This window comes from Haemaphysalis longicornis, unplaced genomic scaffold (assembly GCF_048455015.1).
Source record: "Haemaphysalis longicornis isolate Haplotype H1 unplaced genomic scaffold, Haemaphysalis longicornis Haplotype H1 scaffold_1, whole genome shotgun sequence".
Taxonomy (NCBI): domain Eukaryota; kingdom Metazoa; phylum Arthropoda; class Arachnida; order Ixodida; family Ixodidae; genus Haemaphysalis; species Haemaphysalis longicornis.
The window spans coordinates 484,101,566-484,129,119 of record NW_027526203.1 but is presented as its reverse complement, the minus strand read 5'-3'; the positions used below and the strand labels follow the sequence as shown (position 1 = coordinate 484,129,119).

The 27,554-nt window shown below is 48.6% G+C and overlaps 1 protein-coding gene across 1 annotated transcript in view; it reads left to right on the top strand.

Annotated features, from left to right (window-relative positions):
* Window positions 1–27,554, top strand: part of LOC144156355 (protein slit-like) — a 418,661-nt gene that overhangs the window by 224,619 nt on the left and 166,488 nt on the right. The window contains 1 exon segment of the mRNA XM_077688358.1: window positions 9,153–9,224. Coding sequence (XP_077544484.1) covers window positions 9,153–9,224 — 72 coding nt within the window.

Below are 27,554 nucleotides of genomic sequence, written 5' to 3'. Positions count from 1 at the left end.
TTTGCCGGCTATGCTGAGGAAGCGTTCTTGTTAAAAGGAAAGCCGGAATATATGCCTTGGAATCCCATTAATAGAAGTGATTGCTGCGTTACTTGCGTGGCAACAGTTTTCTTCATACAAAAAAAAATGATTATTTTCGGTTTTGAAGAAAAATGTAAAGTCGATGATTGCAGGTTTTGGCTGCGTTGATACACGAGACGGGCACACAAACACTGATATATATTTGGTGCAAACGCACAGCCCAACGGGAAGACGGCGTGTTTAGGGAAATATGCAGGAAATAAGACTTTGAATGCCCGGAAACCTCAACCCGCTGCCAACGTTTCGGAAAGTGAACTTTTCTATATATACGTCTAGTCGTATAGATAAGTATATATGTCTTCGTGCACAGTGTTTCTAAGTTTTTCTTCTTTCTTTTTTGAGATTCAGACTTACTTTACACCTAACCATCCTATGATCGCTTCTCCGAATCTTGCCTAGCACCTCCACGTCCTGCACAATACCTTGGTTGTCACTTAAAATGAAGTCGATTTCGTTTTTTGCTTTAATGTTGGGACCTTTACGTGTTCATTTCTTATTTTTTTAATTTGTAGAAGAATGTTTCATTAACCTCGGGTTATTTCTCTCCGCAAATCCGCAAACCCAGCATGGGGTCAGTCAGAGCCAGGAAGCAGCAAGTTAAAATTACCCGTCAAAACAAATTGGCGCTTTTAACCGGGGAGAATTTAGGCAGTGTAGACCTAACAACACCAATCACAGAATTAGCAGCAGGTGTGGAAGAAGTCGCCTGTAGGAAACAAAGTGGAAAACTAACTCAGCAAACGAAGGAACTATTTGCGAAGCGTACGAACATGCAAGTGTTGAGTACGGGGGGTCAAATTGAATTAGCCCAACTTTCGAAATTGATGAACAGAAGTAAAACAAACCAGTCGTTCGTACATCATGACACTGATCGAGCAAGCGCTGGAAATAGGAGGAAGCTTAAAGGAAGCTTTCTGTCGCTCTTGTCACTCGGCATCGCTCTCGTCACGCAACAAGAGCGATTGGTCTCGACCGATTATAGTCGCCGCCGTCGCGCCGTCGCTCTATAGTTGGAAGGAGGAGGCGAGAGCTCTTGGCGTCATATCCTGCCGTAGGACTTGGATACTGCTCGTTTTCGAAACCGAAGCTCCCGTGAAGTCACGTTTCAAGCGAGAGACAATAACAAGAAAAGCCAAAATAGTTCGTCGCCGTCGCTCGTGTCGTGTGCATATGTGAACACCGAGTGTGTGCGGTCGCTCCAGTCGCATCGTTCGCTTTTGTCGCTCCCGTCGCAAGATGTGAATGGGCCTTAATAGCAAATAAAAGAAAGCTTGCTATCGGCAAAGACAGAATGTACGCACTCAGAGACAAGCAGGGTAACATTACACACAGCATAGAGGAGATAATAAATGTTGCGATGCGATTTTACACCAGGATATATACGCCAGCGACGTTAGACCAGGGGAAACTGCTAAGCGTGCAAGCTTATCTCGCGATGCCCCACTAGTAACCAAAGGCGAAATAGAAAAGGCTCTAAATGGCATGAAATGTGGAAAAACTGCAGGTGACGACGGCATAACCCTGGATCGTTTAAAGTAGGGAGTAGATGGTGTACTGGAAGAGCTTGCTGCACTATTTTAAGAATGCTTAAGCACTCTAAAAGGGCCCATAGTCTGTAAAACGCCAGCATAATTAGGATTCACAAGAAGGGGGACACCAAACACCTTGGGATCTACAGACCCATCAGCCTGCTCTCAGTTGATAACAAGTTGTTTACCAAAGTAATGGTTAACCGCTTAAGTGACAGGTTCGATTCCCGACAACCCCAAGAGGAGACTGTTCTTAGGAAAGGATACTCAACAATCACATCCATGCGTCATGCAGTCAAATGATAGAAAAATCCGCAGAGTATAATGAACCCCTTTACATGGCATTTATAGTCTACGAAAAAGCGTTTGATTCAGTAAGCACCGAAGCAGTACCAGAAGCATTGAAAGACCAAAGAATAGAGGAGACCTACATAGGACTCCTAGACGACATATATAAAGAAAGTACGGGCAGGATAACCCTTCACAAGCAAATCGACAGATTCCCGATCCGAAATGGTGTAGGACGGGGGGATACCATCTTGCCAAAACTGTTCACGGCATGTCTGTAAGGAGCATTCAGGAAGCTTGACTGGCAAAACACAGTATTACGGATGAACGGAGAATACTTGAGTCATTTGAGGTTGGCAGACGACGTATAGTCTTGCTAAGCGAGTCTTCTGCAGAACACCTGCAAAAAAATGCTTGAGGAACTTAAATCGGAAAGCATGGTCGTGGGCTAAAAATAAGTATGAATAAATGTAAAGTAATGATAAATAAACATGCCGAAAGCGCCCTGTGCAGCATATGTGACGAAATGCTAGAACAAGTAGAGATGATTATACCTACCTCGGATGGGTTGTTTGTGCTAATTCCAACCGCGAGAGATTTTCCGCCGGGTGAACTTCGTCGTGAAAGTTTGCGTATTCTGGCCTTTAAGCATCCCAGCATTCTCTGCGGAAAAGCATGTGCGAGCAAAGCCGGGCAAAGCACTCGCATTCTCGCAGGGTTCGCTTCCCATTCCCTAAAGTTGCAAATACACGACGGATTCACCGCGCTCGCGGTGCCGTGAGCAGCGTGCTCACCTAGCCGCGACAACTCGCGGGAGCAAAAATTATAATAATAATCAATCAATTAAACAATCAGGTTGTCAATAATAATAATAATAATAATAATAATAATAATAACGCACACAAAAAAGGGAAGGATATGACGTTAAAAGTCATGTGATGTGACTTCCTTCTTACTGTGCTCAGTCCGCTTTTCGAGCGAAAGCAGGTCGGACTGCTCCCGGTTGTTCTCGGCACAGCGAAAGTGTCCTCTCCGCCACTGGATGACAGTGCTTCTACTCGTGTTCGACCACTGGCTCGGAAGAGAGCACTTCCCGCGTGCTTTTGAGTGATCCTGTTCTCCCAATAAAATTTGCCATAAGTAACTGCTGCTTCTTTGATACTAACATTCACTGATAGTAATGAAATTCTATGAATTATTAAACATAATAACCACAGCATTTCTCCCACTCCAAAGCACGATTAAAAGTTTTTTTTTTAAATCCACATGCTGACTTGTATATGCGCACATTAAAATTCATAATTCTGAAATTATTGCTAAAATATTTGATTTTTGGGACAAGCCCACTGACTCTACCAGGGGACTTTCCGCTGCTGGCTATAAGAGCAAGAAGAGCAGATGTGTTTCTGAGGTAATTACGTTATACTCGCTCTCCTCGTGCATCCAGTTGGTTTTCCTGCTCAATTTATATATTGTCTATGTATTTGTTCGTGTTCAATGGTCGAAGTCGTGCTGCGTTGTCGTCGTGGCCCACATTATCACTAGTAACATTTTACTAGGTTATGCATGACCAGTTAGTAAATGCACTAAGTACCTAGTGGATACTGTGACAAGTCACTGATTGGTGTCTTGTTAGTAAGTGCCACGACCTTTTTTTAAGAGTGTATGCGAGCAGTTTTGTGTTGTAGGTCGCGTGGTTGAGGGTTCGTTTTAGATAACGTAACTTTTTGAATGCCTTTTTTGTTACATTTTGTATGTGTGCAGTCCAGCAAATGCCAGAGGAAATTGTGAGTTTCAAGTATTTATACTCCGTAAAATTTTTGCAGGACGATGTTGTCTATCATTTATAAAAAATTTCCCCGCATTTCCCCGAGGGGAAGAATGTGAAAGTGCGAATGCAAGAGTTGAATTTGCGCGGTTCGGTAATGTTCGCGAAAGAGAGATCACACACACACACACACACACAGAACTACAAAGAAAGAAAGATGCATTTATTCACAGACACCTATTTGTGTTGTCGTTGTACTTGATTGCTAGAGCGGATCTCAGCTTTGAAATTTCGTGTCAGTACTCCTTTAAGCGGGTGCATTAGCCCTTCTCACGCCCGATTCCTGGCCAATCCCCCACGTGGGTATGTGTCATGTCAGCGGCCAGGCAGCGCGCGCCCATCTCCCCCCGTTGCCAAGGAAGACGAGGAGATTCCTGGCCAATCCCCCACGTGGGTATGTGCCATGTCAGCGGCCAGGCAGCGCGCGCCCATCTCCCCCCGTTGCCAAGGAAGACGAGGAGCGCGCGCACCCGCAGCTGTTGCTATGCGGACGGCGGCGGAATGCGGACGGCGGCGGAATGCGGACAGCGGCGGACGCTTCAGGCTCGCTTAAGAAGTGCATTCGCACTTAAAAAGTAAAAATAACAACAAAGCTAAAACAGAACCCGGCGGTACCCCTGACGTGACGGGAACAATTTTAGAAGCATGGTCGCCGACTTCGCAAATTGATGCCTATACTGACAAATAGTTAGCTATCCATCGGTGGATAGGTCCGTCACTGAGCTTAACAAGTAATTTTATGTGCGAGAGCCGACCGAACGCCTTTGAATAATCCATAAATATTATGTCAGTCTCAGAATGATCATTAATGCACTGCGCGAGGTCATGCACTGTTTCTACAAGCTGTGTTACCGTGGATAATCCTCTACGAAACCCATGCTGATTCGCTTTAACAATGTTGTTGGGCTCGACAAATTCGGTTGTATATATTTCAAAATAATGTGTTCTAGTAATTTACTACAAGTACTCGTTAATAAGATCGCACTAAAATATTCGGGGGAACTCGTGCACCTGCTTTGTGCACTGGAGTAACTTTGGAAACTTTCCATTCCGCTGGAAGTCGGCAGTGTCGAATTCGTTTAGTGTAAATAACGCATAGGTATTTGCTCACTATTTATACCCACATTTTCAAAAACTGCTCGGGATTCGGACCACAGCTCTTTTTTTTTTTTTTCGTCTAAATTCAGAAGTATCGAAAGCACGCCACCAGTAGGGGTGCTTAACAATTCGGCTTGACTGTACAGAGCTCGGAAGTCGCATGATGATGCACTATTGTCACGGACAGTCCTGTGAACACGACTGTGGGAAGTGAAGAAAGGGGCTTGTTTGGCACTATTATCTCAAAGAGGGACAATGGCTGCCGATCTCGCCGATCACAGTTCGTCGGCGGCGTCCTCTGAGTCTACTCCCCGCTTACGGCTTGATGATAATCGGTAAATGTGGTTTGGTGGTTTGGCTTGATGATGACCGATGATAACTTACTGATTTGCTGGCGTTCAGGGTGACAACACAACTGATATACAGTAATGCGCACTATCGTCTCTAAAAACTAGGAGCGGGCGATTGATCGATTAACCTTCCGATTAATCGATTAATACTTTGGTCGCAATTAATTTTTTAACCGGTTAATCGGTTGAAGTCATGTGAGCAAACAGAAACAAGAATGCCATGTTGAAATTGGGCACAAGCGTGTCGAGGGTCATATTCGCGTTCAAATAACCCGCCTTACGTCACAACAGACAATGATGCCAGTATGCTCAGAGTTTATAGTGATTATTGATTAAAACCGAAAGCTTATAGCCAATACAGACGAGAAAATGGCAACTTTTAATGCCATTTCATCAACAATTCTTGGACTTTATTCACGAAGTCAACTGGTTCATGTACCTCGAACTCGTGCATCCTGATACAGGGCAAACTTTCTAGAAAAAGAATACAAATATACACGGTGCCGAAACCGGTGAGCGGGCGATTATACCGTTTGGCCGTTGTATAAAATATTTCTGTAGTAAGTAAACCACAAATAATTGGCGCCCCTTGCAATTACGGCAAGTGTTGATGTTCCTGATTCTAGAAAAGTGTGAGTGGCGAACGCGGGGATACGCGTCTCGCCCGCATCAGCGCCGTCGTGGTGACCTGCTTGCCTCATTTGGAATGTCATGAACAGGCCGACGAACAGGCCCTTACTGTTATTGTTATTGTATTATGAATATTGCTACAATATTCTTGGTCAATTTTCTTCTTGAACTAACGCAATTGATTAATCGATCAATTAAACGATTAAAGCCAGCCGATTAATCGGGTGAAAATTTTAACCGACGCCCAGCCCTAAGAACAGGCATGAAGTATGTGTTAAATGCTTTTTTGCCTTCTCCTCTTGTGGTAGGAACGTGAGCGCGGGTGTTTTATGTTTAGAGCTTATGTAGTGCTAGTATTTACGAGGAGAGTTTCTAATAAAACTTCGTAGTGCATCATTACAAAAAATTATTTGGCAGTACGTATTTCATCTTTCATTAGCTTCGGTAAATTGTTTATTTTAGAAATTTTAGAATGAAACTGATAAATGGTAGACATAGTTGTGAAACTTTCTGAGCCCTTTTATTTTACGTTTTATATGAATAATCTCGCGCGTAATCCACGGGTTTTGTTTTTTGGTCGTGTTATAGTAGGAACAATTTTTTCCGTGCAATATGTAACATGTCCTTTCAATTTTAACCAGGCATCGTAGATGGCGCAATGTTCCTTCGAGCAAAAATCGTAGAAGTCGAAAAGCTCGTGAGTGAGATATGTGCTTATGGCTGCATCATTGGTCTTATTGAAGGCTGCCACGAGCTTGATAGAACCGTGGGCCGTCAATGCCGCAAGGTACTGTACTGGACACGGAGTATTTCTGAATGTTTAACTGTATTGTTTACAAGGCAAAGTCATCCCGTTTGCGTTTATGGTTGTCTGCAATCGGTCGTTCCATAAAGTAGCGTCACCGCCTTCGGAAAGTTGTTAATCGAGGCGACTCCATGTGTTAAAAACGCCGTAAACGAAGAAGTGAGGAAGTAATAAAAAATAATGAAATGAAGGTAGAGAAAATCTCGAATGCTCATTGAGCAATTTCTTGCACACGAAATCTTATCTCTGCCAATCGAATGGGCGTTCGCATAGTGGATACGAGCAGGGCCAGTTTTCTTGTTTTCGCGCCAGGGGATCCCCCAGATTTATTCACCCACGGCGTGCTTTTACTGATGCTGCAGTCAACTGAAAAACACCGTTGCGAGATGAGGATTGAAATATGTGCGAGCAAAGGCGAACTCGTATACCCTCCTTCGGATATTTTAGAGGGCTGCATATGAAATGCGGTGGTCATACGTTCGTCCCACGCGCACACTAAATTGGAGAGATTTGTGCGCAGTAGTCGTTTTTACCCCTCGGACATTGCGGGCCCCCTCGTCCAATCAGAAGTACCGACAACTAATGAGGCTTACGGTTAACACGCGCGTTCAATATGACGCAACACTAAAGCAAACACAAATCTGTCGAAGACATGTTGTGCCTAAATTTACTGCTGTATTGAATGTGGCGGCATCACACGGGGCGAAGGGCGATTTGGCATTTGAGGGAGTACTGGCACGAAATTTTCGTGGCATGGTTTTTCGCTGCTTTGGGCGCCACCAACCCACTAATCATAGAATGGCACGTTAGACGGCCGATCGCGGCATAAATAATTATTTACAGCCTGGTTTATTTCTGTCAGTTTCGGTTTCCACAAAACGAACACGGAGGCGGCTGCCATGACAGTTGGGTGCTCCTGACATCACCGTTCTTGTTGCACGTACCGCTGCCGGCCTGGAGCCGCCGCGTGCGAGCGAGCGCGCTCGCCCACACCGGCCATGGTCTCCACCATCCCCACGCCCCCGTGAAGCATGACGCCCTCCCAAAACTGTGACGTGTACACACGGCGTAGCAGCGCGCGCCAACCGCAGCCAGCTCGTCGGCCACGTCACGGGAGCCCTGGCGTCGGCAGTTTGGGGCCACGAGCAGATGGTTTAATGCTGACCCGCTCTGAGCTTCCTCGTGCGCGAAAGATTAAAATGAATTTAAAATTTTGAGAGGAGGGCCAGGAACGGCGTTTAATAAGGCGTTCTAGCAGTAACAGCCCCAAACACACGATGATGATGATCATGTCCATAGATGACGAAGAAACACTGCCGCATGGGCTGGTGCTGATGAGTATATACAGATGAAGGACGAAGGCAATTCCGTGCGGAATTGTCCTCCGGAATTCTCCACGGCCGGGAGTGTGGTAAAGAATGCTCACAATATGTTATGCGGAACTGTTACTGTTGGAACTTGCTGGGAGATTTCTCCATATACAAAGGAAGCCTTTTACATAGTTATCTCAGCCTTGAAATTTCGGGTCAATACTCCTTTAAATACAAAAGGGGAATTTGCTCGAACAAAATTGTGTGTGCCCTGTTTTCACTTTTCGAGATGTTTTCAGCCCGCGTTTCAGCCATGCATATTTACATAGGAGTGCATTCTGAGATGTGTTTCGCGTTCTTGTTGCCGTTGTTCTTGTTGTTGAGCGGCACAGAGGGGAAGTGTACGTACGTACTATCGCGCCCAATTTGACTCGCAACAGGCGAGCGGCCGCCGCAGCTGCTCCCCCGGAGGCGGTGGCGCCTTGCAGCGAAGCATTCGAGAAGTAAAGGGAGAGGGGTCCGCTGTTCCGAAACCCATCGGCATCCCCCGTGCGCACCATTGCTGGCTTCTTTCCTTTGCGTCTGGTATAAATTTTTGCCTCAGAAATTTTCGGGGCGGCTTACCGCATCGCCAGCGATAATTTTTATCATTGGATGCATTTGCGCATTTGCGCAAGCCTTCCAGTTTGGCAATAATAGGGCGTCGCGAAATACCGATAACGTTCAATCTTCCACACAAGTAAAGATATCTGAAACACTGGCTGACCGCATTTTTTTTTATTTACTGCGTCTGCCTCTAATTCTGACAATGCCTCACGGTGCGGAATGCACTATTATGCTTTCAGCTACGTCACTGATGGCCACTGAGCCAGTAGGTTTGCCTTACCACAATTCTGGAGTCGCAAAGCTGCGCCAAGCTGAACAACATCGAGCAGCTTCATGCGCACCGCATTTGGAGCGCGAAAGGCAACAGAGCACACGGGGGATGCCGATGATTATCGGAAGAGCGACCCCTCTCCATTTACTTCTCGAGTGCTTCACTGCAAGGCGCCACCGCCTTCCGGGGAACAGCTGCGGCGGCCGCTCGCCTGTTGCGAGTCAAATTGGGCGCGATAGTACATCCAAGCATAGTTCGTTTTCTGTTTTCTCTATTTTAATGCCTGCTACTGGGTGATGGAACATATATAAGTGGTCGTACGGCGGGGGCTGAGCTGCATCACTCTGGTCTCGCAGGGACCTAAGCCACAACAAGCTGGCGGCTCTGGGGGAGAAGGTGCTGCGTGGATCGACGCTCCTCAAAAACCTGTAAGTGTGTTCGTCTAAAAAGAGTGCATTCTTGAGAGCGGCAAGAAGTGTGCTTTGAAATTTTTGCTGACTCCAGGCCGGGACTATGCTCCAAGTTTTATTCCGAATGACGTAAGCAGAGCCCAGACGGATGAGGACTTTACAGAGCATGTTTTTACGGCGTACAAAATTTTTGCCGTACTTCAAAACGAAACGCTGCTAACTTGGAGTTTCATACTAATATATACTACTGGGAAACCTGGCTCTGCAATCGCGGGCCGCCGTGGGTGACGTCATTGCAGCTAGGGCATGGCTAGGGACGTTCCCTGCCTACTTGCATGGTTAGTTAGCTACATCGCTTCATTTTTTCTCTCGAAGCCAAAGTCAACAAAAACAAAGCCTGGTAACATTTTTTTCTTGTTCATCATGCATGAAGCTTCTATATAGTCACTGTTCAAATAAATCTTTTTGGAGCTTCAATTTTTAATAACAAAAGAAATTTGAATAATCTTTTGCAGTAATATTGTTGCTTTTTTGCAGCCAGAGCCAACTTTTCAGCCTGTTTTTGAACAAAGCCAAGGACAGGTGGGACGTGCCTCCCCGGTGCATGCCTCCCTAGACAGTGGAGCCAGATTTCGTTCTAGTATATATTAGTATGAAAATATATGGCTATAAACATACTGTGCCGTATATATTATATAATGTCTGCCCCTATAGCACGCCGGGCAGGCTAAGAATCCTTCTAGAAGTCCCAGCTAACAAAACGCGACGATACGTACCCACCGCTGTCTCCGCAGTGTTGTGTGTTGAAGTGTTAGTGAAGCGGTTTTCGCACGTCGGAGGAAACGGACCTCGTCCCCCGTCGCTCTGCGGCGCATCATGGCGCTGCGCGTCGTGCCGCGCTTTCTCAAGTGTCCGCGCAAGCGACGTACAGCGGCGTCGCCGGGATGGTGGTGCTGATGGTGCCCCCGAGACCGTCCGGTGCCGGGACGGGGCGGTGGACGGTCGCCGGGACGGCGGATATGGACGGCACACACAAGTGATCCCGGTCTCAGGGGGATGTGGGGACGTCACAATGACGTTAATGACCGCTGACATTTATTTGTTTGAAGTTTGCGGTAAAATTGGTGCCATTCTTAACGGAAATCGGAACAGGGCAGTCCTTTTAATGAACCACGCTTGTATTTCGTGTATTCATAGCCCCTTTGATGCCTGTTACACAACACACGATGTCCCTGATTCGGTCCGTGGAATGCGTAGCACATCATGGTCATATGCGACGTCACCGATTCTTGACTTGAGCGACCAGCCGCGGTCGAGGCGCTCTTAAAATGCGAAGCTGCTTTTCGTTCTGTGCTTACCGTGCTTACGGCACACACGAGGTACGGTAACCCGGCAACCCCGTGGCTCCGATCGCGATGGCAGGTGTTCGATACCGCCACTGGGCGTTCTTTGCTTATGTTTTCATGCACCGTTTTGCACCAAGTCTCGGTGTTTCGGTCTAAACCAGCTATTTTTACAACAGTTGCCTGACCAGTTTAGTTGCATATCAAACCGGCACGCATGCCTTTATGAAGCGTTCGGGCATTCCACACAACACTGAGGAACATCCTATATAATTTTCTTCACACAAAAAGTACGTACACTTTTTGACCACGTTTCATGAAAGATAAATTTTATGCTGGATGATCTTTTCTAATGATCTTTCACAGGGCTGATTCTAGGAGAGATCGAACAAGTACGTTCATTTTTAATTTATTTTTGATGGTATTTTCATTAGTTACGTGCACACCACTTAATAGCCCAAATAACCTAATTTTCATCCAATGTCGTGCTTCGTTAAATAGACTGTAGACATGTTTCGAATGACGCCCTGCTTCTGGTGGCTGCAGTTCTATCCAACTTTGTGTTCACGCAAGGAAAGACCTCTGAGTAGTGTTTCATGATTTGTTTTAAACCCAAAACATAACACAGTTAGTATTCATACAGCAAACCTTGCATTCTGCAACGAATAAACCACAATCAATATTTTACCGGTTCAGTTTGAGTGCGTAAGGCTCTCAACCCCTCACATGCGAACTTGCAGCTCGGCCCTATGTATACACACCTTCCTCCAGCTTTAGATTATAACATGGCATTCCTCGCACGCTCCCCAAAAACAGCGCCAGCCGTGCTTTGAACTGTAGCCGTCCCAGTGGCCACGTTTTCTAACTTTCAGCAGCGTCAATGGCTGCGTGTCACTCCTTTTCTGTTACGGCAATTGACACTCGGGGAAAACAATTTTTGTACCGTGCTAATCCCATTTGCTAAAAGGATGCCGTAAAACTAAAAACTACGTACGTTAAACTAAAACTGTCTATTGCCACGAAGGAGCGTACGCGTCGTGTGTTCCAGGCACCCTCACCATATCTGCGCTCTCATTTCGCGCCACATTGCATGACAGCCTCGCGTTTTTAATTTGAATTTGTTTCTGTTATTTCCCTCTTCCGTAAATACCCTTCCCATCGCATCACTGCCGTCTCCTTGCATCCTGTTGTACTTCCTCCTTACCATTACCCTTCCTTCTTACTTCAATAGCCATTGCCTTTCCCCCAACCCAACGCCCACCCGCTACTTTTCTATTCGCCCTCTGCTTCCTCCTATCTCTATCTATCCCACTCTCCGTCCTCTCCCCCCTCCCCGTCATCTTCACTCCTCTCATTCCATCACTCTCAGTCGTTCTCCCCTCCTCTCCCTATATTTTCCGACTCCTCTTTATTCCATGCCTAGTCCTTCATCACACACCACTCTAAGAAAAAAGGGTAGAAAAAGGGAGAAAAATGCAGGTTGTCTCCCTCAGCCTAGCCAGTTTCTCCCTTTAGCTCATGACACGTAGCGCCCTCTGTACGGACTCTACGAAACACGGACACGGGGAGCATACGTTCTCCCCTATCGTCTGCGATCTGCGTCGGCGCTGACGTCGATAACGAAACCGTTCTTCGTTGCACAACAGCTGTCGCCGATCGGGCGTGCGCGGTTATTGTGTGCAACATCGCCCCTGAAATGTGGTGCTTCCATGTCCTCTCACTGTTTTTTTTATCACCGTGTGCTGGTCACGCAAACGCACGGTTCTCCAGCCGTATGTTTCGCGCACATTCTATGATAGCCGCTGCATGCTTGCTGGGTACGAGTCGCCTGCGCCCAGTTCAACGTTACCACGGCATTTGTGGACGCTTTCTACTCACTCCCACCGGTAAAAGAGGGCAGCGATTATATTAAACTGCCGCTTTCTTCACCAACAAACACGGACAGCAGCATATTGATGCATCATCGACCAACAACAAAACGAACCCCTGCGGTAGCATTTCGGCTGGCGTCTCCCAATGGTTGCCAGACCAGCGGTGCGCTCTTCGCTAAATGAGCGAAGGCAAGGCAATGAGTGCCATTACTCAAGCATACGCGCCCTACTGTTTCGTTTCGTTGCACGTTTTTTTCTTTCAGCTGTTCTACTACTTCTTACAAAACCTGAAACTAATAAAAGGTTGCAATTGCACGAGTTATATTTGACGAAACAACAAAACACAGCTGAGACTCACGCATTGCTGTGGGTTATTCGAAACAACCAACAAGCTCATTGTTCCTACTTGCACGCTCTGCAATCAGTGGTATAAATACTTTGTGGCCGTTTAAGGTGTAGTGCTTTGTGACCGCGCGGACACGTGAAAAGTGTACTATGTGTTGTGCCATGTGTATGTATACGTGTATTGTGTATACGGGCGTTGTTGTCTCTTGCGTGTATTGTGTGTTGACAATGCCTTTAATGAAGTGTATGTTGCTGTGTTGCGCTACGTTTCTTCCCAATTAGTGCCCGCCAGCGTGCGGCCTCTGTTGCGATGTTGCTATATATACGTTAGCCATAGAGAAAAAACCCCTTGTTGTAAGCGCCAACTGATAGTGATGCTTGGTAGCTGCCCCTCCTTCTCCCCAACTGTTTTTTTTTTTTTTTGCGTCATCTATCGGTCATTTTAAACGGTACGATTGCTTTACTTCGAGCTCGCTAGATGGCGAGCAGTGTCGTCTCCTCTCTCGGACGGATGCGGCGGATCCGTTTTCTGTGTGTTGCGTGCACCGCCTTTGCCTTTGCGCCGAGCTGCAGGCGGTCTGCGTTTTGATGCATCGGTTGCAGCAAGGTAAGGCGACTAATATAACAACTAGTCGTTCTCTAATGGCCGCACTGGATGCTTGTGATCTCGTGAGTCGGTGAACGGCAGGATTACAGATGTTTCGGAAATAAAGGCAGCATTTTGAACGCAATCGTTATGACTTCTCTGTTTACAGCCGGGCGCGTTCACGCTAAACGCATAGACGGAGCGCTTAGCGGGATGGATGCAAATCGCGCATGGACGATTGGCGTCATGGCTTGCTAACCGCAGCTCTGGTGCGCGGTAGGTAATGTTTTGGGCATTTTAGCGCATTTTAGGCGCACACAGCCACAGTAACCTACCTATTTGTACTTCCTCGATCCTCAAACCGATGAGCTCGCTAGGCCTTTCTCGCATAACAAGCCTTGCTCGGGTAGCGCCGCCAGGGGAGGAACGCTCCTCCATTAGCTCACGAAAGGGGGAAATCTTCACCTACTACTAGGGGGAGAAACGCGCTCCTCCCACTTAAAGGGACCCAGAAAAGCTTTGTGAAGGTGGCAATCAAATGCATTCAGGTGGTAGAACACATAACGGGGGATTTTTGAGCCATGTGTGAGCCCCATACGTTGTATGGATAATTTGTAAACAATTTTTGAAGATCGCCTTTCTCAGCCGATGAGCGCGCCGCCGCAGCGAGCGACCGCGGCTGACGCAACGCCGACCGCGGCTGACGCAACGGCGATCGCGGCTGACGCAACGGCGAGGCGCCCCCCTGATTCGGCCGATCGTCGGTCGCCGGCAACGTCACTGCCATTGGCTTCCGGTTGCTCTTCCTCCTTCCTGCGCGATCCCGAGGCAAAGGCGGGTCTGCAGCGATTGACGCGTGCCTAGGCGCAGGAATGTAGCTAGCGTAGAACGGAAGTCGAGCGTCGCGATGTCACATGGCTGTTCCCAGTGTTTCCAGCTGCTTTGAAAGAAGCAGAGAGGGAGGTCGAATCGATCGGCAAGGGGGGAGAGGTGCACTTAATTGCTTCTGGCGGAGCTAATACTGAATGTAGATCAATATATCCAACGGCATTGCATCGCTATATTGGTACTACGCGACAATAAAGGCCTTTTGTAACTTTTACAAAATGCTTTTTTGGGTCCCTTTAAAGGGAGAATATTTCTACCTCTTAGGGAGCAATATATGATACATTCCTGGTTCACCCTTAAGGGAGAAACTACCACACCCTTTTTTCGTAGAGTGACACACGCACGCACGCACGCACGCACGCACGCACACACACACACACACACACACACACACACACACACACACACACACACACACACACACACACACACACACACACACACACACACACACGCACACGCACACACACACACACACGCACGCACGCGCACACACACACACACACACGCACGCACGCACGCGCACACACGCACGCACGCGCACACCCGCACACGCACACCCACACACACACACACACACACACACACACACACACACACACACACACACGCACACACACACCCACACTAATTTTCCTAACGCATGCTCCCCTATCTGTTGTGCCCCTATTTTTGCATTGAAGTCGCCCATAATGACTGTGCACGGAGATTTTACTGGTCTCATTGCCAATTCAATGTCTTCGTTAAGTACGTCCGCAGCCTCATCATCGCAAGTGGATGTAGGAGCATACACCTGCACCACATGCGACTTGGGCTTCTTATTGAGCCCTAATAGCGAGAGATGCCACACGCTCATTAATGCTGTAAAATTGTACCACATTCCCTGCTATAGCCCTATGAACCAAAAACCATACCCCTAAGTAATGTGCTTCGGAATGCCCGCGATAACAGAAAATACCACCAGTGGGAAGCACCACAAATCCCTGTCCAACCCTTCTCACCTGGCTCAACCCTATTATATCCCATCGAGTATCGGATAATTCATGTAAAAACATATAAACTAGCTTTGCTTGAAAGAGTTCGAGCATTGAACGTAGCGATAAATAATTCCCATTGGCGGCCTACCCGGACCCAGAGATTCTTAGCACCGTCTGCTGTATTCCTTGCCTTCCCGCCGCCTTGTGTAGGGGCAATGCAGCTGCTGGGAACTGAAGGCCGATAGTGTGATTGTATGATCATCAGGAGATTTTTTTTTTTTTGCAAATGTACTCAACCAGGGTTTCCAAAGCCTTGCGTGGTGACGAAATGCTGTTTATTGTATCCCAGGGAACCTCGCCTAGTATATATGGTTGAACCTATCTAGTACAGCCTCTTGTGGTATCCGGTGACGTTGTGACCGGACCAGGCAGCATTTCGGACCTGGTAATGTAATGGAGGGCGGTTGCTGAGCATTGGTATGCTCAGAAATTATGACACGTTCCATTGATGCACATAAGCTCTGACATCTACAAAGCACCGCTTTGTATTGAGCTATCGTGTAGACTGGAAGTACAGTCTGTGCCCCAAGCACTCTCCCATTACATGACCCTTACATACAACGCTGTAGGGGCGTAGCATGGAAGGTGCCTGCACTGCGACCCGACAACGGGATCCGACAAAGGGGATACATATGCGCCTTTTTTTCCCTACATGAACACGTGTGCATGAGCATTTCTCGCTGTAAGCGAGGAAGGACGGCGGTTGCAGGCAGGCGCGAACGGAGAGCGGGAAGGCCGCCCCTGCGCTTTCTCTACCCAGTGGCGCCTTTTAGTAACCCGAAATTGTGTTTTGGTATCCCAAAAGACTACTATATACCTTCAAAATGGTACAGTAAGAGGAGCGCATACGCACGCGCCCCTTTGTGCTCACACTCGAACAGGCTCTAAAGCCGGCTTCACTGTTATAATACCCTATCTGCGGTGGTGCACCCTTTACAGGAGGCGCAGTTCTTTTTCTTGGTATTTTTTTCCTGATGCCACCGAACAAAGCTCAAGCTTAAACGGCCCCGCTGGTAATGAATTATGCCAATTTATGTTGTTTTAAGCATCGTGAGGTACAAAACATACCCCGCTTGTAGAAAATGTTCAGTCCACCAGTGGAAACGGGTATAAAATACCTCCAAAGATGGAGGTTTTTTGCACTCCCTTTTTTTAGTTGGCGGTCTTTCACTTTCCAACACCCTAATCTGTAGCGTTACACCCTTGGGGAAAAAAGGTGTTTGAAATAATGATCACCTTTCTTAGTGGGTGTTTAAATGATGTGGAATATTTGTTTGGTATTTAATAAAATTTTATGACTTATTGAATATAATAACTACCTCACGATTAAAACGTTTTTGCAAATCCGCAAGCTGACTTGTATATGGTGCATTAAAATACATAATTCTAAAATTAGCCGGAAAATATCTTATTTTTGTGGCAAGCTTACTGACTCTATCAAAGAACTTCCCTCTGCTGGCTACGAAAGCAAGAAGAGCAGATGTGTTTTTAGTATGTATGTACTCGCTCTCCTTATGCATCCCGTTGGTTTTCTCGCTCAATTCATTTGTGGTCCAAGTGTGACTTGTGCGTGTTGAATGCGTCTGTATGCCATGCGGCGCGCTCAGCCGAACCACATTGCCACGCGTGGGCTGCGCTCCCACACCCTTTTTTAGGGTGTTAAGCGACGTTACACCCTTGTTTTAGGGTGTTCACTAGGACATACTTTTTTTCGTCCTTGCACCCTTTTTTAGCCAAAACGCCTTTTAAAGGTGGGCGCCATATGGCAAGATTTTTACACCCTTTTCGGCCCAAAAGGGTGTAAAAACGTTTAGTGTGTACACTACCTTGCACAGCACAATTTTGAAGTCGTAAAAGCGCTTTACCAGCTCAGAAAATTATCTGAACTATTTGAGGCAGGCGAGGTTTCGCCCTAGTAGGGGCGGCCATTTTGCTCGCCCATCTCAAAAATAGTGGTTTGCCGGGCTCCTAAGCACCATTTAACAAGAAAAACTTAATAAATGACATACACTTAAGATTGTTTTTATCGGCTGTACCAATGATCAAGCGCCGAGCGCACTGCATTTGCTCTAATCAAGACGCGAGGGTACACTTCGTCTGCTAAAAAATCTCGCTGGTGGCGGTAAAGCCTGGGTGTCTACCCCAGTCTGTGCTCTCCGGAGTTTATTTTGTGAACTGAAGGTTCTAGGCAGTTCAGCGGGATTATACTGGTGTGCACCGATGATCACGATGCTGCCCGCGGGCACCGCGGAGCCGCCCAGCCTCCCTCGCCCGCCCGCAGCAACCGTCCTCATGCTCGGTGGGCCCGCTCTTGGGGCGCTAGGCCTACCGCCAGCTCCTGGGCCTCCGATAGGATTGCCGGCGCAGCAACCAACAAATGCGTCACCTGGAGGGACTGCACCGCAAGATGTGAGTGCGGCTACGTGCGCTAACAACACCCAGGGTGTCATGGACCATGATGGCAGCTCGATCTCTTCTATCTCCTCTGAGTCCCTCAACACTGTTATTTACGAGTATGCCAACAATGCCACACCGCCTTCATCCGAAGGCGACAAATTTCAACTTGTTGTTCCATTCAAACGGCGGCGTCGAACCTCAAAAATGTCTCTTGCTACTCCTGACAACACTGTGACTGCGACTCCCCCAAAGCATGGGCTTACTGTGATTCTGAAGCCTGTGGACTCCACTAAAATAATCGCGCGCTTTAACCCTTTGGCACTAAAGGACAGCTTAGAAGCAAAGGTGCCAGTTGGGGTCTTGCAGCTACGGCCAAATTATAGGCTAAACCTACTCGCCATCAATACAAGAAACACTACTGCAACGGAACACCTCCTGAAGATAACTTCCATCGGGGACATACGTGTGCGCACCTACGAGCCCCGCCCAGAGAACTGTTCTCGTGGAGTCATCAGAGAAGTTCCACAGGATCTTTCTGATTCTGAACTACATGACAACTTGCGGCAGCGAACACCAGTGCGATCAGCGCGGCGTTTGGGAACCTCGGGGGTAGTGCAAATTGTATTTGCTACTGACACAAGACCAGACTATGTAATCTTGGGCTACACTCGATACCAAGTGTACGACTATTCGGAAAAACCGACACAGTGCACCCGCTGTCAGCGCTTTGGCCACATCGCAGCGACATGTACCCGCAAGCTGCGTCGCGCGCGCTGTGGGGGAGATCATGAGCTTGCGGCATGTGAGTTAGCTGCAATGCTATGTGCAAACTGTGGCAAAACTCACCAAGCCGATTTCCCTTACTGCCCAACGTTCCTGGAAGTGAAGGGCATATATCGGTACAAGAGCGAGAACAAGGTTGACTTCAAGGCTGCGAAAGCGGCGGTCTGATCTAAAAAACGCTCTGGGAAGCGAAACGCGAGCAAGATTCACACAAATGAGCCAAGTCAGCCAGTGTCTGAGGATATGGACTTTGACGTTACTGACTTTCCGCCGCTACAACCCCAGTCGTCAGACCAAGTTCCTCAAAGTCCTGCTCGGCCCGAAGGCCCACAGCAGCCTGCCTGGAAACGCTCCAACCAAATGCGCATGGGTCGGTCCAACAGAGAGCCGTCGGCAAACTCAAGTTCCCCTCTTCTTACGCTCATTGAATCTGTGCGTTCAATCCTAGCGCCTTTTTCGTCTCCTGTGGCTCACGCCATTTTAACCCTCCTAAACATCATTACTCCGCTTTTACGGGAATGTCTGTAAACCACTTCGAGAGTACCGAATCAGTGCGCATGAAAACTCTTCGAAATCGGGCAACTGTGTTTCAGTGGAATGCCTGTGGTCTGCGCTCCCGCTTGTCCGACCTCCGGCAGCTAGTTAACAAGCATAAATTCCCGGTCATTGCCATCTCAGAATCCCGCCTGCGATCGGATATTCATCTGTCGGGGTTCACTGCATCACTGCATCAGTCTTAGACGACCTGCGACCAGAGCAGAGTGCTACTCGGCATTCGTCAGGACTTGATATTTGCGCTTCACACTGTCGCACAAGACGCATCCAACGAATACATTGCAGCAATAGTAAAGCATGGCCGTGTAAGCTTCACCATAATAACCGGGTACGTCCCACCGAGGGCAAAATTCAACACGAAGCTCCTGGAAGACATTTTGTCCACTACACCTCCCCCGCATTTGCTCACAGGTGATTTCAACGCACACCACCCAGCTTGGGGCAGCACAAAAACTATGTCAAGGGGAAGCGGTTTGGTCCGTGCTGCCAACGAAGCGGGCCTGGACTTGTTAAACAATGGATGCCCCACATTTTTCCACGGCAAAACTTCAAGTGTGTTGGATGTCACTATGGCCTCTGCTTCCCTGCTGCCGTCCGTGTCCTGGCATTCTGATATTGAAAGCTTCGGTGGTGACCACGTGCCCACATACACAATAATTGAAGGAATTTGTGGAGGACCGTCTAAGCGGAAGGCATGCTGTGTGAACTGGGACACCTACCAAAACCTATTAGAAGATAATGCTGGAGCCTTCTCAACAAGCGAGGAGCTCGCAGTTGCCATTGGTCGGGCCAAATCAGAATCAACACGGCAAAGTCTACTTCCCAAGCCATGGTCTACATTTGATGGGGACTATGAACGTCTTCGCGCTATTCGCCGGAGAGCCGAGCGCCGGGCCAGAAAAACCCTACTGCCAGACGACATCCGAGCTTCCAGGTGCGCGCAGAAGCGCGTTTGGCCACGCTTGCCAAAAACCGCTGGGCCCAGTTTTGTTCAAGATTAGACCCACGCAAGCCACTGACACGCATATGGCAGGTGTTCCGCAGCCTGAGAGCCCCACCCAGTCAGATTCACCCATTTTCCCCTCAAGCGTGGAGTCAGTGAAGTAGACGTTGCAGAAGAATTTTGCATAAAAGTCAGTGCTCCCTAGAACCCTTCTCTGATTCCCGCGCAGTTGACCGAGTGGCTTCCTACCACGAATGCTGTGATGATGGATGAGCCCTTTACCATCAATGAGCTATCTTCTGCGTTAAAATCTGTTAATTTGTCCACCTCGCCTGGCCCTTATGGAGTTCGCTGTTCGGCGCTGCGACGTCTCGGCAACAAGGCTCTTCAGCAGTTGCTAAGTATATACAACGCATCGTGGCAAACTGGCTGTGTTGACGCAAGTTGCAAAATTGCCCGACTGGTACCGGTTCTCAAGCCGGGAAAATGCCCCACAGACATAAACTCTTACCGACCAATTGCTTTGTTAAGCTGCATTGGTAAAGTGATGGAAAAAATGGTACTACAGCGGCTTGTCTGGGGCCTCGAAAACAGGAATGTCTACCCGCCAGAGCTGTCAGGATTCAGGCAAGGAAGGAGCAGCATTAACAATGTGATCGCCTTGGTAACAGATGTTCGTGCACAAAAGGCTGCGAAAAGTTTCACTATTGCTGTCTTCCTAGATATAAAGGCAGCATTTGACAGTGTTTCCCACGAAGCAATTCGAAGGGAGGTGGCGTTTGTAGGACTGCGAGGCCGAATGCAAGCCTGGATCGGTGATTACCTAAAGGATCGATATATCTACATGACAACCAAAGACGGTGACACGACACGACATGCCATCACGCAGGGTGTCCCACAAGATGGTGTTCTGAGCCCGATGCAGTTCAGTATATGCCTCATCCGCATCACAAAGGTACTACCTTTGTGGAAGGAATTCACATCTCAGTGTATGCTGACGACATCTGCATCTGGGCTCCATGCAGGAACCGCAGAAACATACGAGCAAAAGTGCAGAAGGCTCTGTTCGCCATTGAAAAATACCTCAGCAGCTGCGGGCTGCTTCTGTGTTCTGAGAAGTGCGCTGCCATGGCATTCACCAAGCGCGATGTATCTCGATACCCACTGGGCATAAATGGCGTGCAGATACCATATGTTTCCAATCACAAATTTCTAGGCATTACAATTGACCGTTCGTTGTCCTGGGCTCCCCATATCAGAGCGACACCTTTCGTTCGTTCACGTTTTGCGGATGATGACAGGAAGCACCTGGGGCTGCCCAGTGTCAGCACTCTTGCGACTCTACAAAGCGCTTTTCGTGGGCCTCTTGCGATATAGCCTTCCAGCTTTAGATGCTGTGTCTAGGACGAACTTGAAGGTTCTGGAAGGTTTGCAAGTTCGAGCACTGCGAACGTGCCTGGGCCTTCCAAAATGCCCCTCAACGATAGGAACCTTATGTGAAGCAAGGTGCTTTTCTGCGACCACTCTCCGCTCACAAGAATTGCTCCGTACTGGCCTTCGACATATTTCTCGATGCTTTGCTCATCCACTGGCTCCCGCTTCTGCATCTCGCGTGGTGCACGTCCTGCCATCTAATTACCTCCGACCTAAGCTGCCTGCTACTCCACCGTGGTTGTACGCGGCATGGGCTGTGTTTACCACTGTACCTGGAATAGGCAAAAAGTCGTCTATGCCCGCATCTGCCTTGACATATTTTGTCTTGGAGCATATCCAAACCCGTTATCCAGACCACATCCAAGTGTACACGGATGGATCCGTGACTTCAGCGTCTTCGGCAATCGGCGTATGGATTCCGTCAGCGGGACGGTTCATTAAAGAAAAGCTCAGCCACAGAACATCCTCCACGGCACTGAGCTAGCAGCTGTCAGAGCAGCACTTTTTTACATAAGCGGAAGACCCTCTGGGCGGTGGGTAATTATTTCCGATTCCCGTCCAGCCTTGCAACTACTAAATAAGCCGCCTGATTGTCGCAATCAACTTGTCTGCGATATGAACGAAATATTTTCATGTGCGGTGCGCGAAAGACATGAAATTTTCCTTCAGTGGATACCAGGTCATTCTGGTACAACGGGCAACAAGATCTCCGATGCGGTCGCCAGAGAAGCCCACGACCTCAACTTCACCGTTGGAATCCCGTTTTCCAACGAAGATAGCAAAGCAGCTGCAATCGACCTAGGATGGCAACTCTAGCTGCCGGCTTGGCAGGATCCTCTGAGCAGTTATGCGCCTCTTCATGCTATAGACCCTCAGTGCGATTTCCCGTATCCACGGGGTCTGCCAAAGCGCACTGAAGGCGTGCTACACCGGCTGCGACTTAATGTTGCATACACCCGAAGCTTCTTGTTTAAGCTGGGCTGGGTAGAGTCGCCATTGTGTACAGTGTGCTCTACTACAGACAACATCAGGCACATTTTAAGCCACTGCTCGCGATATGCCAGTCAGCGGGTAACAGCATCGAAAGCACTTGTGCGATTACGACGCGGATGTCCTCTAGAACCCTTACACTTCCTTGGACCCTGGCGAAATCGTGAGGAGGCAGTGCTGGGTACAAAAACACTGCTTACTTTTCTTGCGGAAATAGGGCTAGAAGAGGTTCTGTGAACCCTCTGAGCATGTACATTTTGTATATGTGTGCATTTCCCCCTCTTCCTCCCCTTTCTTTCTTTTCTTTTCTTTTTCTCTCTATTTTTCGCTGTCACCTCACTGTATTCACCCCATCTGGAGTAGCAAGCCGTACCGTTAGTTGGGCTGACCTCTTCAGCTTTCATTAAAGGCGTTCTCTCTCTATGTACCAATAACCCGCCGCGGTGGCTCAGTGGCTAAGGCGTTGCGCTGCTGAGCACGAGGTCGCGGGTTCGATTCCCGGCCGCGGCGGCCGCTTTTCTGACGGCGGCGAAAAGCAAAAACGCCCGTGTGTACGAGATTTCGGCGCACGTTAAAGATCCCCAGGTGGTCAAAATTAATCCGGAGATCCGGAGCCCTCCACTACGGCGCGCCTCATCGCCGGCGTTGCGTCGGAGCGTTAAACCCTACAATCAATCATCTATGTACCAATAAGTTACCGTTCGCGGTACCTCCTCGCGCATGCGCAGTCGACTTCCCAAAGCACGGTAGACGGTGACGTAAATATGGTAACGGTATGTTGAAACTTTCTAATGACACATACCGAAATAGAAAGGCGGGGCATTTGCACTCGGGTCAAGCTCAGCGGAAGGACAAGGGCTTGGTTGGGGCTTGTTAAGGGTATATATATGGCTGGATTGGTCGAGGGTGGAGTTGTTATTGGTCGAGGGTTGGGCATTTGGTTTGACATGGATTTCACAGGGGATTTGTTTACGGTTTCACATGGCTGGACGCTCTCGGCGTGTACCCCTGTTCCAGGAAGGGCAGGGGGTGGTTAGTTTTACAGCGAAGCTGTTAGCCTCTCGTTAGTCGGAAAAGTTCGTGTCCTAAGCGAACATAACAGGCAGGACCCAGCAGTTTTCGCCCAATTGGCGCCGAGCGCGTGGTTCAGTCTAATCGGGCGTGCAGCATGCATAGAGCTCAGTATTCGTGTAAAGGCAAAGCCACAAAGCAAGCATCGAAACCGCATGATGGAAGATAAGGCGCTGGTGAAAAATCCCCCATGTGTTCTGGTAAGGATTAGGTTTGCAGCTCCTCTAGAAAGACGTCATTCGAGGGCTAGCTGGGCCCTGACTAGCTGGGCCCTGCTGGGCCCCAGCATTTGCTGGCAGAGAAGCCGAGTGCGACAAGCCCGCCCAGAAAACGAGGAACATTACATACCCTCCCCCATCATCATGTGTAGTGGTTTACAATGGCTGTGCTTGGCATCCACTTTCGCAGGGCGGGATGGCGTCCATCTTGTTGTAGTTCCACTCTTGCGTAATGAATGGGCCCGTCGAATGTGCACACACGAAGACTGCATGAGCGGGAAAATGCGGAATGCACTACCTTCGTTTATTCTGTGCTCCGCACTTCGTTAAGAAATACATCCTAAGCGGGCAGGTGGAGAGCATAAAGGTGCAGCAGCACGTGTGTATGCTGATTGAAACAATAATCGGGCGTAGAAAAAAGCCGTAGTCTTCACGAGCTTATATTCAGAGAACGAGGAGACAGCAGAGCGGCTTCGCACAGGAGTCACACAAAATGCAAAGGCTAAACACCCAAAAGCTCCGCAAGAATACTCGCAGCATCTTCATCCCTTGATAGGAAGTTCTGCTACCGGCACGAAGAAAAAATTAAAGACACCCCATTTGCTTTACTTTTGTTGCATCACCTGACGTCGTTGAAGGAACGAGCAAGATTTCAAGACGAAGCTGTGCGAATCAGTTAAAAATACTGCCGTGTTGATAATTTCGACGGGAACTTTGGGGTCGATTGTGGATGAACACAACTTTCAATGGACATCCTATGGATCATCTGGCATGCGCTGAGAGGATCTATCCAACCATCAGTCACGCACTGCACAGGACCATCCTATTTCTTCGGCGATGTGTTGTCGTGATCGAGAGTTTGTTAAGCGCGACTTGAGGTATGAAAACGTGGCTTCGTTCGATGGTGTGTGACAACAGTCCCTGTGAACTCGGTATGCTTTCATTGCATCGCGAAAAAACTGAAAAGAGGGACCAAGAGCGTTCGCGATGCGCGCCTGTAGAGGAAGGATGCTTTTACGAATGAGTATAACAATGGGTTTGCACGAAGCAAATACGAATTGTTCGTCATTTTGGCCTGCAACATAATTTAGTTTACGCGATTATTCGGTTGGCGCAATACAATTGTTTTGAAAGTCTGTGCCTCCTATCGTTCTGTTCTATACATTGTTGCCGTTGTGGAAGAGGTAGTTTCTTGTGATAGGTGAGCGTTAATGCACATTTTGCCACTTGTAACCGTTAATTAAGAACAGAGCAAATCTGTCTTCATTATTTTACTTGATAGACCTTGAATGCTGTGGATTTTCGCTTAAATTATTAAGGCGAAGGCCTTTGGTGTCTCATTAAGCGCGAGAAAAGTGACTAGTCGTTACCGTCGGCGTCAACACGAACCAAAATGGCCGCCTTTTATGTAAATATACAGTAAAATCTTGTTAATCCGACCCCCGTTAATTCGGAATTTCGGTTATTTCGGAGGCCGCGTCCGGTCCCGTCCAAAATGTGCATTGCTCTATGACTGAAAACTCATTATTTCGGACAGATTCCACCGCGCTTCGATTAATTCGAACTCCCGCCCCAGGTCGGGTCACGACGGGGAAGCTGCAGCGCATTCCGCCGCGGCCGCGCTGCGGATATGAATTCGGATTCGCAAGCTGAAATCGACGGCGCATCTAAACAGCTTCGAGATCGGATTGTGGCCTCCGAGATTTAAAACGAGGTACGAATGAGCTTCGCATCTCGGAGGCACAAAAAAAAAAAACACAAACACACATGTCGCTGGCTTATGTAGCAACCAAAATGAAAGGCAGGCCATCGCTACTGTCATCAGCAACGGGCAACGGACGGATTTGCCTTTTTTTTTTTCTTGCGCGTCCAACAGGTGTGCGTTGTGGTTGAGTCGGATTGTTCTCCTGTAGCGTCCTCTCGCTCATCAGCGCGTCAGCAGCAGGTAACAAAGCGACGCCGGGATGGCTCCTCCGGCGTCTCCCGCCCCTGCAGCCCCAGCAGAGTCCTCGCACATTTCCTCCGCGAAGCAAACCGCGATCACAGACTTCTTTAGGCAATGAATCTCATGGTGTCGGAAACATTTTTCAAGTGTACTCGCGATAATCGGACCCTCGGTTAATTCGGGCATTCTGTCCGCTCCCGTGAAGTCAGAATGAACGGGGTTTTACTGTATTTCAATTAGTGAGCGATTTGAAGCCGGAGTCGCCAGAGCTGTGGCAGCCAAATACGCTCACCGCTGCGCCAAACGGGCACGTGCTATGGTGCGTGCTCCGTGAGAGGTGAACGTCAGGGCACGTGCTTAGTCCCGGTGCACGCAGAGCAGGGCTCGTATTTCGGGACAGCTTCCGCGTGCGGCCAGTCTGCCTGTTGGAGAAATTGCGTCAAACTTACGAATGAACGAAAGCGAAGAAATACGCATAGGCTACGCAGCCGTGGAGGAGTCTCCCAATATTGCTGGCGTGCAAATCACAGAGGAGGATTTTTTTTCATCGCCCCTCGTACCACGGGGCAACGGGTTTGTCCCCCACAACACAAAATCCTGCCCATATTGCGCGCCCTATCCGGAAGTTCACAAACACAACAGAATAGCAACTCTGCTTCTGAAACTGCAGCCTCGTTGTTTACAAAATAACGTGGCTATCGTGTTCGGGCTCAGGTTTCTTCGCCTGTGGCGAGGACGCGCGATACAGAGGCGTTCACGAGGGAGCCACGCATACCTAACGGCTGCGTGTGTTGAGGGGTTGGGGAGAGCCCGGACGGTGTTATGAGTTATTTTAATCACGCTGTTCCCACCCGGCCATGGAGGTTGATCGCTACCGGGGCGCTGTGCCGCCGCGAGTTTGCCTCCTTCCTTACTTCTGAAAGATTTGCTGCAGCCGGTATGTACTGACCTTTTAGCTTACTATTACAGGTGTTAGAATAAGTTTTTTTTTTTTTTTTTACTCTCCTCAAAGCGAGGTAGGCTTTGGGTGGGCGAAAAAAAAAGGCGGTTTGCGAGGGGCGACAGGGCCATCACTCATCGGCGCCAAGCGAGACGCGTGCTCTGCTGCATCGGTTCTCCGCACGCGCGCCTTGTCGTGAGCGCGCCTTGTCGTGCTTCGCCGGCGGCGCACCTGTCTTCGTTATTTACGTTTCCCGGCTGGGCCTTTTATGGCGCAAGTGCCACGCGGGCCGCTTTCCGAAAGCGACGCTTAGGGCGGGTGCGCGGCAAGTTGCGGTGTTTGCTTAGCCTCAGCTAGAGCCACTAGCTTATTTAGTGACTCTAGCCTCAGCCATCTGCGCGTAGCCATTGTCTTTACTGAACAGTTACAGCCGCATTCGCGGTTCTAGGTGACTTTTGTAGCTTATTACATGCATGCGAAACCCACCATGCGCACTCCTTTCATGCGGTTAGCTCGGTGGCTGATGTAATTTCGTCCAAACGGTTACAATACCCTCTAGTGGGGCTAACATACTCGATTCAGTCTTGGTATACCAGGTCCTGAACTTGTGAAATTGGCTCAATGTGTTGAGGGTGTCAGTGAGCACCAGATGCTTGTTATTTAACCTTTCTATTCCTAGCATCAACCCTGCTGCCGGAAAGTCTCTCATTTCGACTCCTGGCCATTCCTCACTGACGGGCAATAACTTTGCTCACCAGCAAGCCTGCGCCCTGCCCCTCCACGCTACTGAGGATACCGCACCGTCCGTCCCTCTACTGACTTTTCAAGATATCACTCACTATTGCCGGTTCGAACGACAGCACTTCCCTCCTCCACACCCTAAACTCTCAAAAGAAGAAGAATCCCTGCTTCGCCGACTGCAGAGCAATACCTTCCCTCACCCAGTCCGCCTCCATCGCATGTTTCCAACGCAAGTCCCGGCCGAATGCAAGTTCTGCTTAC